The 14,792-nt window shown below is 38.1% G+C and overlaps 1 protein-coding gene across 6 annotated transcripts in view; it reads left to right on the plus strand.

The window, feature by feature from the left end:
- LOC150083775 (calcium/calmodulin-dependent protein kinase type II alpha chain) overlaps positions 1-14,792 on the plus strand; it is a 740,997-nt gene that overhangs the window by 49,164 nt on the left and 677,041 nt on the right. For all 6 annotated transcript variants that reach the window (XM_090378214.1, XM_090378218.1, XM_090378216.1 and 3 more), the window contains exon 2: positions 7,869-7,963. In XM_090378214.1, the coding sequence (XP_090234340.1) occupies positions 7,869-7,963 (95 nt within the window). The remainder of the gene's footprint in view (positions 1-7,868; positions 7,964-14,792) is intronic.

The following is a 14,792-nucleotide window of genomic DNA, read 5'->3' on the forward strand; positions in this document are numbered from 1 at the left end:
TACAACATTCTTCAGTGTGTCAAGAATATTTCGACCACATGGGAATGTGTATCAAAGAATTGTGTGTCGGGAATTTGGAAAAAGTGTCTAAAATGTTATGCGAATACTACATTTGAAGGATCTGAAAAAGGAGAGGAGCTGGAAGTGATTACAGAAAAAATAGTTAAACTTGCAAAAAATCTTAAATTAGAATGTGAAATAGAAGACGTAGAGGAGTTGCTAGCCTGTGAGACAAAAGAACTTTCGGATGAAAAGTTGATTGAATTGGAAGCACAGAGAGTGGCACAAGAAAAAGCGAGGGAAGAAGAAGAGAAAGAAGAGAAGCCAGAAAAGAAATTCACTGCAAAGGGTTTATCAGATTCTTTTTCGCAACTAATTAAAGCTCTCGCCAGTTTCGAAGCAATGGACGCTAATGTCGAACGATTTACAAAAGTTGAACGTATCATTCAAGACGCTGTGCGTTGCTATCATGAGATATATGAAGAAAAAAAGAAACAAACTGTTCAAACAAAACTCAGCATGTTCCTCATCAAGAAAACATCTCCTACCTCAACTCAAGAAAATGACCCTGATGATCCACAACCCAGCACAAGCAAAGATTAAAAATTTGATTTTGTAAATTTCATTTGTATTAATTTTTACATTAATTTTAGATTGTATTTTTGTGTTTACAGTACATTATGTACAGTATTATTTTTCAAATTATGACAATACTGTATATGTAATTATAGATCGTAGTTTTGTATTTTTTATAAACAGTATGAATAATAAACCAATTAAAATGTACAGAGCGTTTGAATTTAACCTCTTAGAGAGAGACCTTTTATCTTTTAAAGATAAAAGCATTACTGTATTTAAAATGAAAAATAAAAGATGATAAAAATTTAAAAGATTATAAAAACAAATTATAAAAAGATTAGAAAGGTTAAAAAATACTGTTAATAAATATATGGCCGACATACGACCAGATCGACTTACGACCTGTCAGTCAGAACAGAAGTCGGTCGTAAGTCGACGACCAACTGTATATATATATATATATACAGGCATACCTCGAATAACGAATAGAATGCGTTCCACGAAATTACTTCGTTAAGCGAAACTTCGTTTTCAGAGGTAAAAATACTATGGCCAGAATAGGGATACGTTCCTACGTAAAGAAAATGAAAAGCTTTTTTTTTCGAACAAAGAAAAGTTTTATTAAATAAACAGTCAACTTACATACAAAGTGAAATCACATTTTAAAATATGAGTCTAAAGTTGATTGCTTATGCTTTTTTTCTCTTTCATTTAACAATTGCCCATACGGAGTTATTGCATTTAACACTGATCGCTTAACAATAAAACTTCTTCCTAAATCAGGATCATTTTCACTAAAAAAATTTAAAACGTTTTCAATGTCATTTAAGCACCTTTTTAAATCTTTGGTTGTTAACACGTTTTCGGCAGGAACTTCTTTAACTTCGTCTTCATTATCTTTGTCTTCGTTGCTAACAAGGTTTTCTAAATCTTCCACTGAAAACCATCATCTTCTGCATTCAATAAATTTCTAACATCCTCTTCATCGACATTTTCGAAACCTATTGATTGAGCCATCTGGATAACTTCATTTCTAATTTCTTGGATGTTATTTTCTTCTTCTAGTACAACTTCTGGCCATATTTTGCGCCAAACTCCATTTAAGCATTTCTTAGTGACTTCTTTCCAAGAACTATCAATGTTTTCAATTGCGTTTTTAATGGTGTAGTTTTTCCAAAAAGTTTTAACTGTCATTTTCTCTTTATCCTCTAGTTCAGTTAAATTGCTTAATGTTCGACGCAGATAATAAGCTTTAAATGATGCTATTATTCCCTGATCCAATGGTTGAATCAGGGAAGTTGTGTTTGCTGGAAGAAACACAACTTTGACAGGAATGCATGTGTCCAACGTGTTAAGATCAGTAGGATGTCCCGGAGCATTGTCTAACAACAAAAGAGCTTTTTCTTCAAAGTCGTTTTTTTGACAATACCGTTTTACTTCAGGACAAAAGTGGTTAACAAACCAATCAGTAAATAACTCCTTGGTAACCCACGCTTTTCTATTTGCTTTCCATATTACAGGTAAATTCATTTTTATGTTACCTTTTAACGCCCTCGGATTTTCTGAATGGTAAACTAATAACAATTTTAATTTATAATCGCCAGAGGCATTTGATCCAAAGAGTAACGTTAAACGGTCTTTGGCTGCTTTGAACCCAGCAGCTGATTTTTCTTCAATAGAAATGAAGCTTTTTGTTGGTAGCCGTTTCCAGAACAAACCGCTTTCGTCAACACTGAACACCAAATTTGGTGAAAATTTTCACGTTCAATTATTTCCTTTAGTTTTTCTGGAAACTTATTTGCAGCTTCTCCTGTTAATTTTACACTATGAATTCTGGCCTGTTTTTTAAATTTCTCGAACCAACCACGAGAAGCCCCAAAGGTTTCCGTAATTTCTTCAGTTTGTTTAGATTTCAGGTGATTAAACTGGAATATTTTTTTTATGTTAAATGGGGCTTGAAATTGCGGACTTCGTTATATCGAAGCTTCGTTATCAGAGGTAACGTTAACCGAGGTATGCCTGTGTGTATATATATATATATATATATATATATATTCATATTTGTGGGGAATATTTATTCAATAATTTCAAATGAAACTACAATAAATTATTATTTTTATTTGTAAGGAGAGATATTTTAAATATATTTGAAAGAAAATATATTTTTCCGTGTTCTTTGGGGAATTCTTGGCGGGCTTTCAAATAATGTTAATAACATGATTATTGACATTTTATTTCTTATGTATATTAAAAATATGGCCATTTTATGGCGATGTCGCTAGATTTTGCGACAGTATTAAAACAAAAAAAAAAAAATTAAATCATTTTTATTTTGCAAAATCAGTCAGCGGCACGGGGCCTTCAGAAACGCGGGGCTTTGTGCGCTCGCACCGTTCGCACCCCCCTCGGGCTGGCTCTGCCTAGGTGCATACAGAACATCACCGGTTCAAAGTCTTTACATTGAAGCTCACGAACCTCCACTTAGCATCAGAAGAAAAATGTTACTGATGAATTACTCAGCTAAAATTAAAAGCCTGCCTACTCATCCTGTTTGGCCACTCCTTCATGATCCTCTGTAGAAAACTCACTATAGAAATAAACCCAGAACAATTCAGCCTGCTGGTATCAGACTGCAGATTCTAGCAGAAAGCTGGAACATCCAATTCGATAATATCCTCAGAGAATCAAAAGATCCAGATCCCCCATGGTCTACTCTCACATTTTCTTCTCATGAATACCTTGAGCAATGGGGTAAAAGTTCCATAGCAAATATTAACATCCAACAACTACATTATGCTCATACACAAAAGTACCCCGAATTCACCAAGATCTATACTGATGGTTCAAAGTCTGACAATCAAGTGGGTGCAGCTGCTGTCTTCCCTAATTCAACTATCTCATTTTCACTTCCAGTCGAATGTAGCAGTTATACCACTGAGCTTCATGCCATTAAGCTTGCTCTTGAAAATATCTCACTGCTGTCAATAAATAAAAGTATAGTATATACCGATTCACAAAGTGCTATTTTAGCTTTGAAAGGTATTTCCTCACCTACCAATCCTTTATTAAAACTCATAAAACATAAGCTGATGCAGCTTCATGAGCATAAACAAACTTATCTTTTCTTGGGTCCCAGGCCACAGTGGAATTCCAGGAAATGAATGTGCAGATGCTGCTGCAAAGCATCCTTCTAATATAGCCTCAACAAATGATCTAGTCCCATATCCTGATTACAGACACAAAATTCAGAAAACATGCATGGAACAATGGACACTACTGTGGAAAATGCAAACAAATAACAAGCTATTTCAAATAAAATCTGAACCACAATTATGGACTTCTAGCTTTCGTAAAAATAGAAAAGAAGAAGTAATCTTAGCCAGAATCCGAATAGGTCACACTCACCTCACACATCTCTGTCTGCTTACAGGGAATGATCCTCCTCAATGTGCAAACTGCTCACAGCCACTTACAGTAAAACATATACTTGTCGAATGTAGCTTGTTTAACAATGCCCGACGAATGACTTTTAGTTCCATCTCAGATCTGCAACAACCTCTCTCTCAATAGCCTCATAGGCAAAGAAGCAAATCTCTCTGAATTATTTCTCTTTTTAAAACAAATTAAAGTGTATGATTGTTTTTAACTGCTGTACAAACAGTTCCCGTATGTAAAGTCAATTGATTTGGGAGGTGCAATATGGCCTAAGTTGCCCTTGCACCAAAAAAACACCACAACAACAACAACAACAGCGACCATTGACATCACCCTAATCACAAGAAATATCGATTCCCCGTGACCGACTGGACGGTGCAAATGGCCAGGACTGATGCTCTCAACGAATATGACTACCTGAATTGACATCAAAGCAGTACTACAAACTGACCAGAGTCATCACTCCTCTTCCTGATCCCATAAGATGAACACGAGACAAGTGAGACTGAACCAAGACTGTGACCTACCTGAAGTGACACTGAACTGAACATCCAAAAACCATGACTGTGACTGCAGCTACGCTGTTGCCTCGCCTTTTGGCGATCTGGGTTGGACACCTAGTCTGGCACACTTTCTCTCCATATCTTGGCGGTGGGAGGGGTCGGGACCGTCCCCCCCCCCCGTTTACTTCTCCTGGTGTGGCATGGGTATTGATATCTGGGGTCGTCTACCCTATTGGACTCATACTTCTGTTTTTCCCCTCCAGTCTTCCCCCCCACTCTCTCTCTCTATACACATCACAGTGTACGCCCCACATGACAAAAACTTAAACTTCCAAATTATAACAGCCAAATCATGCATCAATTCCGAAACTTAACCTCATTAGCGAACCACCCCTTAAAATCGCGTTATTATTATTATTTTTATTTATTTTATTTATTATTACTATTTTTTTTTATATATTATATATATATATATATATATATATTTTTTTTTTTTTTAGGCCCTAGCCACTGAAATCTCAGGAAATTAGGTGGCAGGGCCTGCCAGAGTAAATAATTATGCTGGGTGTACCTGGTCTGCCTCCACGGGGCTGAGTGTGGGCAACATTGGACCCCAGCAGGGGTCTAGCGGGCTAAGTGGCCAGAGGAACAACGATACACAACACAATACTCCCAAATCCCATACACTTTTAAATCTCTGGCCTTAACAGTGATCTCTTACACCCATAAAGAAAACCACGCGGAGATGGGGGAAACCCCTGGTGCTGTTTGACACGAACACACTTTACTTTACTTTTTACCTTTGGGTTGCCAGGCAGGCACTTTACCCACCTGACTAGCTCGAAATCGGTAGTAAACTCGATCTTATTGCATTGCGATAATACCGATAACTGGAATTCTGTGGGTTTTTGCGTTATGGTATTATGGTGAAATGAGTTACCCTTCACTGAAATTTCAACCATATAAAAAACATAAATAAATTTTCAGAATCTTCTCTTCATTTCTATGTACTTATTGCAATGGTGAAGGGAAAAGGATCAATGGAAAATGCAAGTTGCTGGGAGTGCTAGGAAATTAAACAAAATTGATTTAGAAATGAAGTTGGTTAATTAAGAGGTATGAAGTGGGACAAAGTTTGTCATCTATTGCACAGAATTAGGTCTCGCTGCTTCAACAATGAATACTATTTTAAGGGACAGTGCGTGTATAAAAGAACATGTTAAAGGATCAGTGCATTTAAGATCAACAGTGATCACAAAATAGTGTTCAGGTGCTATATTGAAGATGGAAAAGCTATTAATGATATGGATGGAAAATCAGATTCAGAAACAAGTGCCCATGAGTCAAATGACCATTCAAGCAAAAGCAAAAAGTATTTATGAAGATATTAAGGATAAGTATGGCGAACCCCAAGCCAAGTTCGTGGCAAGCAATGGGTGGTTTAATCGGTTCAAGCATTGCACTGGTTTCCAAAACATTAAAGAATGTGGTAAAGTTGCCAGTGTGATTCTGCAGCTGCAGAGAAATTTTGTTGATGTGTTCGAAAAAAAACCCATTCTAAATCTCCATAGCCATCAACTTCCGCAGCGGCGTGCTTATCAGCTGGAGAGTTAATTCTGGCAACTATGCTTGAAAGGTGCCGACCGGGCTAGCCGAGTGGGTAAAGTACCTGCCCGGCAACCCAAAGGTCACGGGTTCGATTCCCGCCTCGGGCTTGGATCAAAGTACTGCAAAAACCTTGGGAGGTGCAATATGGCCACAGAAGCCAATGCGCCAACAACTACCAAATCAATCTTGAAAGGTAAAACTTGCTGATGTTATGCCTGTCTCCTCTTTTTGTAATTTTATAATTTTGAAAATTTTGTAATTTTGTACTTTTGTAATTTTTCCTGTGCATGAGATAAAAAAAAAAAAAAAATTGAATAAATAATTCTATTTGCATGTTCATTGAACATTTCTTTTTTGCTTCAATCAAATTCAATCAAATTTGCAAGAAGTGCTGCATAACCATTTATGGAAATTTTGACTTATGTAAAATTCCGACTTACGTAGTTTTCTGCAGTGCACAACCCTTACATAAGTCAGAGAGTGGCTGTAATTATACAATTTTACAATCGAAGGAGTATAGTATAATTAGAATACATTGTATTGTAAATAATAAAATATCATTATCAAATTGAAAACTTGTAATACCACTCCTCAAACAATGTTCAATCCCCCATAGGCCCGAAGATGGGGAAACAGTGAGTTCCTGAAATGTAGCAAAAATAGTTTGTTTGTCCTTGAAGTGTTTAAATCCTTTAAATTGCATCATTTCAATAATAAATTACTTAATCTACCATGTCATATAATAGTGTAATGTCTATCAATTCATTAACATAATAATGAATAATCGTGAGCCACCCTCCTCTTCCAAGCAATCATATATGTCTTAATAAAACTCATTATTTCTTATAAACATTTCTCCTTTAACTTGTGTTTTCACTATTGGTTTTTTGTGTCCTCATATTTACTTTTGAGATGCATGTGTAAGCATTTTTTTTTTTTTTTTTTTTTTAGTTGTTGGTGCATCAGCTTCTGTGGCCATAATGCACTACTCTGATCCAAGCCTGAGGCGGGAATCGAACCCGCGACCTTTCGGTTGCCAGGCAGGTACTTTACCCACCCGGCTAGCTGGTCAGCCTGTAAGCATTACTTCTAGACTTATCATCAGATAAATGTGTATCAGTATTACCCCTGTCTCCCCACTAACTAGCGGTTGCCTAAATTTAAGGTCATCTTAGCGATATTGGTGAAGACCCTTGCACCTTATTCAAACATTCCAGCTCTACAAAATTGATCCCTTCTTTGTACTGGGAGGGGGTGGGGCTATACACAATGTCCCTTCCCAGTAGAAAGAAGGGATCAATTTTGTAGAGCTGGGATGGACAAATTATTAATAGGAATAAACAGTTGAAGTGGGTAATTTTTTTTTTTAGCTGATCCTTATAAGTTTTGTTGCCATATATTATGTTGCTAGAACTAATACAATAAATCTCCCCTCCCACAAAAGATTTGCAGGTCACTCAAGTTGAATTTATCCACAAAACTCACAGCAGAGAGTCCTTATCATGCCTTAGCGGTATTGAATATACATCTCCTGACCTAACCTTAGTGTTTTCTCAGCACATCCTATACATAACCAACAGGTCATTTGAATATTTATCATTATATCAACTTATTGACCTCCTGAATTGCATATAGAGCTTATTCAATGAAGTATACATTTCAATTGAGAATATCATTCAAAATAATAATTTAGAAGAAGACTTTCTTGAGCCTCTGTTTTATTTTTCTTTTCTTTCTTAACAGAGGTGCTTTTTCAATAGTAAGAAGATGTGTTCAGAAGAACACTGGATTAGAATTTGCAGCAAAGATTATCAACACAAAAAAGTTATCATCCAGAGGTATGTGCTTGTCGTATTATATTTATAATTAAAGTAACTGGTTTTTAAATTTCATTTTTATTTATTGTGCATATATATATATATATATATATATATATATATTGTTTAAATATACAGTATGCTGCATATTAGCATTAGTAGAGGCATACAATGCAAAAAAGCAAAATTAGCAAAAAAAAACCCCTTCCATTTCACTCCTACATTCGTTCCAAATGCCTGTCCAGCTCAGCCTTAAATTTATTTAGGCTATCAACTTCCATCCACTGGTTAAAGGCAAATTTCCGCACATCTATTCTACAACTGTCTTTCCCCAATTTGAATCTATGCCCCCTCGGGTTCTTAATCTGAGCAAATGGAAGAATCCCATCAGCATTCAGCTTGCTCAACCCATTCAAGGCCACATACACCTCAATCAGATCACCTCGCAGGTGCCTACTCTCCAGGTGCTGGAATTTACAAAACTTAAGCCTTTCTTGGTAAGAGCACCCCTTTGTTCCCCTCACCAATCTTGTTGCCCTTCTTTGTACTCATTCTAGCAACACTACATCCTTCCTGAAATGAGGTCTCCAGACCTTTGCACAATACTCTAAGAGCGGCCTAACCATTGCCCTGTACAATGGGATAATCACCTCCCTGTCAATGCTATCAAAATTCCTATATATCATTGATAAGACTCCATGATCTACCCTGGCAGCCCATCTATACTGCTCAGCAAACTTCATATTTGACTGCACAATTACCCTCAGGTATTTTTCACTTTCTACTTCTTTGAGTATAGTACACACACAGTTGGTACATTTCTCTTGGGTTATTGCTACCAATATGCAGTACTTTTCATTTGTCAATGTCAAACTTCAGTTGCCACTTTTCAGCCCATTTTCCCAACTTATCTAGATCCGGTTGGAGTAGCACACTGCCTTTACTGTCGTTAACAACCCTACTAACCTTTGTATCATGTGCAAACTTGGACATTAATCCTGATATACTTTAATCAGTATCATTGATGAATACACAAAACAACAATAGGTCCAGCACCAAACTCTGGGGAACTCCACTAATATCATTTGTCCATGAAGAGCAGTGTCCATTGATTACCACTCTCTGTCGTCTCCTACACAACCATCCCTTTGTCCATTGTAGCAATTTACCCTTAATGCCATACCTCTCCAATTTGTACAGCAGTCTTCCACATCCAACAGTATCAAAAGCTTTCCTGAAATCCAAGTATATGATATCAAAATTATTTTTGACATTCATTTCCTTTGTGACCACATCATAGTATCCAATCAAATTGGTCAGACAAGACTTCCCTTTAACAAATCCATGCTGTGTTTTAACTATTACTGTAGTCTTGTCTAGATGATCCTGCAATGCTTCTTTAACCAGTGACTCCATTATTTTCCCCAGAACAGAAGTTAATCTAACAGGTCTATAGTTACATGTGACCTTTTGAATCCCCGTTGTGAATTGGTGATACATTTACAAACTCCCAGTTCATGGGGACCTCCCCTGAGTCCAAGGAAACTCTTGTAATTATGGCTAAGGGTTTGCTTACTTCCTTTGTTGCCTCCTTTAATATAACTGGATAGATCCCATCCACCCCTGGTGCCTTCCTTATGTTTAACTTCAACAATTTCTTCTCCAATTTGCTCTCAGTTATTACAAAATCACTTAGCTCCCTGTTAGAACTTGATTCTGGCATTCCCCTCATTGAATAACTCATGTGTGAATGTAGAGGGAAAATACTCATTCCGTTTATCAGCTACCTGAGCAAGATCTTGAATAGTCAGTCCATTTATGTTAAGTAATCCTATCTGATTCATACCTTTCCTTCTAAAACAGCCAAGAATTCTTTACATAAGTAAAGAACTCTTTGCTGTTTTTCTTTGCATCCTTTGCCAAAGATTTCTCGTAATCTGCCTTTGCCTGCCTAACCTCCTTTGTGATTTGATTACAGGCAAGCTGATATCTGCCATAGGCTTCTGTGTTGCCTGATAATTTATATGCATCCCATTCATTTTTTTTCTCTGCCACGATCCTCATTAATTCATTTGACATCCATTTAGACCTTGAACAGTATTTCTTATTTGGAATGTAAAGCCTAAGTAATTTCCATATCAGTACATTGTGATCAGTGTCACCCAGTGGTTCCTTTATCTGCAAATTCTTAATGCATGAATAATCACTGCTAATGATCAGATCAAGAGTATTACTCCGTCTGGTTTTTGGAATTTGTTTCGTAGAGATGGGATACACTTGAACAAAGGTGGTGCAAATGTTTTTACCAGTATTATTGAGGATATCTTAAAGTTTCAGGGAAACTGCTAGTTGGGGGGGGGGGATATGGGTAATATTGAGGATACCTTAAAGGTTCAAGGAAACTGCTAGTTAGGAGGGGATGTGGGTAATACTGACACGCATTAATCTGATAATATTGATCAAAGTAACTCTTGCACATACCTCAAGAGTTCTTATCTGTTACTCCAACTGGACATATTATCTAGATGTTCTGGAGGCAGGAATGTTTAAAATGAGTGGGTAGCTAATGCCAAGGAAGAGAGCCTAAAAAACTTCAAGGGTTGTGTTAGGGTTGTTAAATATACAAGAACAGTAAGTCTTAATTGTTTATATAGTAATGTTAGAAGTGTTGTCAATAAAATGAGCGAATTCGAACTGCTGGTTAAAACAAGTAATGCAGACATAATAAGACTTACGGAGACGTGGTGCCACCCGGAAATTAGCATTAGCATTAGTAGAGGCATTTGATGCAAGAAAGCAAGCTTATGCAGCATCAGCCAAAAAAAAAAAAAAAAAAAACAACTTCCACTTCACCCCTCTGTTCGTTCAAAATACCTGTCCAGCTGAGCCTTAAACTTATTTAGGCTATCAACTTCGACTAAAAGGGATGGAAGTCTGTTCCACCAACCAACCACCCGCTGGCTAAAGGCAAATTTCCACACGTCTATCCTACATCTGTCTTTCCTCAATTTGAATTTATGCCCTCTCGGGTGATTATTCTGAGCTAGAGGAAGAATCCCATCAGCATTGAGCATGCTCAAACCATTCAAGGCTTTATACGCCTCTATCAGATCACCTCGCTGGTGCCTAGTCTCCAGACACTGTAATTTGCAAAACTTAAGCCTTTCTTCGTAAGAGCACCCCTTTGTTCCATTCACTAATCTTGTTGCCCTTCTCTGTACTCGTTCCAGCAGCTCTACATCCTTCTTGAAATGAGGCCTCCAGACCTGTATACAGTACTCTAGGTGTGGCCTGACCATCGCCTTATACAATGGAATAATCACCTCCTTATCCCTGCTGGAAAAATTCCTGTATATCATTGACAATACTCCATGAGCTACTCTTGCAGCCTGACTGCATCTGCACTGCTCAGAGAACTTCATATCTGCCTGCACAACCACCCCCAAGCCCCTTTTATTCTCTACCACTGTCAGTGTAGTACAACAGAGTTGATACGTTGCTCTGGGGTTGCTGTTTCCCATGTGTAGTACTTTACATTTGTCAATGTTAAACTTTATTTGCCACCTCTCAGCCCATCTGCTCAACCTTTCCAGATCCTGTTGCAGCAGCATAGTGTCGGTAGTGTCCTTGACAACCCTGCCAACCTTTGTATCGTCTGCAAACTTGGACATTAAGCTTGATATACCATCATCAATATCATTTATAAATACAGAAAACAATAATGGACCCAACACTGAGCCCTGAGGGACTCCACTAATAACATTAGTCCACGATGAGTGGTGTCCATTGATTACCACTCTGTCTTCTGCCCCTCAACCACCCCTTTATCCATAGCAGCAATTTAATTCCAATGTCACACTGCTCCAATTTGTGTAGCAGTCTTCCATGTGCAACAGTATCAAAAGCCTTTCTAAGATCCAAGCATATAATATCAAAGCTATTCCCTGCATCCAGTTCTTTTGTGATTGCATCATAGTATCCAATCAAATTGGTCAGGCAAGACTTCCCCTTAACAAAACCTTGCTGTGTCCTAGCTATAACTGAAGTCTTGTCTAAATGATCCTGCAGTGCTTCTTTAACCAGTGCCTCCATTAATTTTCCTGGAACAGAAGCCTTTGATCCTCCTTTGTGAATTGGGGTCACATTTACACATCTCCAGTCTGTGGGTACCTCCCCTGAGTCCAAGGAAGCTCTCATAATTATGGCTAAGGGTTTGCTTACTTCCTTTGCTGCCTCCTTTAATATAACTGGATAGATCCCATCCACCCCGGGTGCCTTTCTTGTGTTTATCTTCAACAGTTTCTCCTCCACTTTACTCCCAGTTATTTCAAGATTCTGTAGCTTACTGCTAGAGTTGAATACACCTCTGGCATTCCCCTCGCTGAATAACTCCTCATGTGTGAATGTTGATGCAAAATATTCATTTAGTTTGTTAGCTACCTGAGCAGGATCATCAACAGTTGACCCATCAATATCAAGTGGACCAATCTGATTCATCCTCTTCCTTCTAGAGTTTACATAAGTAAAGAACTCTTTGCTGTTTTTCTTTGCATCCCTTGCCAAGGATTTCTCGTAATCTGCCTTCGCCTGCCTAACCTCCTTTGTAACTTGGTTGCATATCAACTTGCATCTATCATAGATACAAGGCTTCTGTGTCATGTGTTAATTTGTAAGTATCCCATGCATTTTTATTCTCTGCCATATGCCTCATTAGTTCATCTGACATCCATTTTGGCCTAAACCTTGAACAATATTTCTTAGTTGGTATGTAAAGCCTAGTAGCTTCCAAGATAAGTTCTTTGAATGCTTCTCATTTTGAATTTGCTGTTGGTAACATCATCAGTTGGTCCCACTGTATAGAATTTAAATACTGTCTCAGTCCATCTTAGTCGCCTTTACGGAAGCAATAACCCTTCCCTTTACCCCTAATGGTAGTTACCTCTTTGAGTAAGTCCCACTTCAGCACACTGTGATCACTGACACCTAGTGGTTCATTTATCTGCAGATTCTTAATGCATGAAGAATCACTGCTGCCTTTGATGTTTTGAGCAATACCTCAAATTCATCAAATTTATTTACTAGACTCCTAGCATTGGTATACACGCAAGTATACCTGCACCTGTTTCTATTCTTAGCTACCCTAACACAACCCATGTGTTTACTTGTACCGCAACGGCTCCCAGCAGTCTCTGAAATATCATGGATCTTGTTTTTCAGGCTTCTGCTCATTCTAATAGAAGCAGTGCAAGAATCTCTTTCACCTCTGCCAGTGGCTACTGTCAATCTATTGGTCTTTGTCTCCCCCCAAGCTAGCAGTTTTCCGACCCACCTAACACTGCCTCGATAGCATCAGCAAATATTCTTGCGCCCTTTCTATTTAAGTGAATCCCATCCCTGTAGAAGCAATCTCTCCTGTTAACAAGTACAGTCCAGGCTGAAAAAAATTCTACCCCTTGAGCCTTGCACAATCTTTCTAGGGCCGAATTGATCGACAATTACTCCCCCCTATCGTGTCTGGGCAGAATTGCACACACTTTCAAATTCAACCCTAATTCTCGGCTTTTGTTCAACAGTGGCCTGTACTTGTTAAGTAATTCTGTCGGGGATGATGAGTTTCAGTACGGCTTGTATAATGTATTTAGGAAGGATAGGGTAGATAGAAGGGGTGATGGGGTGTTGCTTCTTGTCAGATGCAGCCTGAGTGTGACAATAGCTTTCCCGGATTCAGATGATTCACATGCTAGTATAGAATCTGTATGGTGTGAGATAGTTGGAAACAAAGATATAATGCGAGTAGGTGTAATCTACAGACCAGGTGATTGTGAAGATTATGACAAAAGCCTCTGCATGCAAATGGAATGGGCAAGTAAGCGTCAATGTCTTCTTATGGGTGATTTCAATTTGCCTCTAATTGATTGAAGTAAATGGGAAGGAAACTCGACATGGGGAACAAAATTTTTAAATCAGCTAGATGACTGTTATTTGTATCAACATGTCAGGGAAAGTACTAGAGAAAAGAATATCCTAGACCTCATCATCACCCATGAATCAGATGACATAAAAGGGCTGACAGTAGAGGAACCAGTAACAGGAAGTGATCACAGAGTTCTACGGTGGATGATGAGAGAGGTAGCAGTAGTAAAAGGCAAAGGAATGGGTTTTAATTTCAGAAATGGAAATTACGATGCCTTAAGGTACTACATGGCCTCTATTAACTAGGTAGATATCTCACAGAGAATGAATACATTTGAACCCCAGGGGCTCACATCTGATGAGTATGGGCTTGGCACACCCGGGGTCCTGAGTTGGATATCATCATTCTTCTCTTCCTTGGTGATGTCCTTCTACTTCTCTCTCTCCCTTATGGTAAGTTGATTTTTTTTTTGGTCTGGTGCAGCAAAAGCCTCAGGCTTCCTTGCACCATTTGGTTAATAATAATAATTACTGTGGTATGCTTTTAAAACATTAATCACAGATGACTTGAATGTGTATTTGCCATTAAAAAAATACTCCACGACGAGGGTTCCAAGTTGGATGAATAGTGAAGTTGCCACATTACTTGAGCAGAAAATGGTGGCATGGAAAGATTACAGAGCAATAAAAAGTACTGAAGCCTATAACAGCTACAAGATGATCTGTAATAGAGCCACAGAAAAGGTTCGACAGGCAAAGGCAGTTTATGAGAAATCACTAGCAAACAGAGCAAAGAGGGGGAGATTTTTATGTTAGGGAAAGGGGATAGTATTAAATACACCAGCTGCCATTGCAGATGAACTCAACAGTTATTTTGCATCGATATTTACAAATGAAAACCTTTTGGGGCAATGGGAAATTGTGGGAGCGAAGTTGA

This window comes from Mastigoproctus giganteus, chromosome 7 (assembly GCF_048544385.1).
Source record: "Mastigoproctus giganteus isolate SK-2022 chromosome 7, ASM4854438v1, whole genome shotgun sequence".
Taxonomy (NCBI): domain Eukaryota; kingdom Metazoa; phylum Arthropoda; class Arachnida; order Uropygi; family Thelyphonidae; genus Mastigoproctus; species Mastigoproctus giganteus.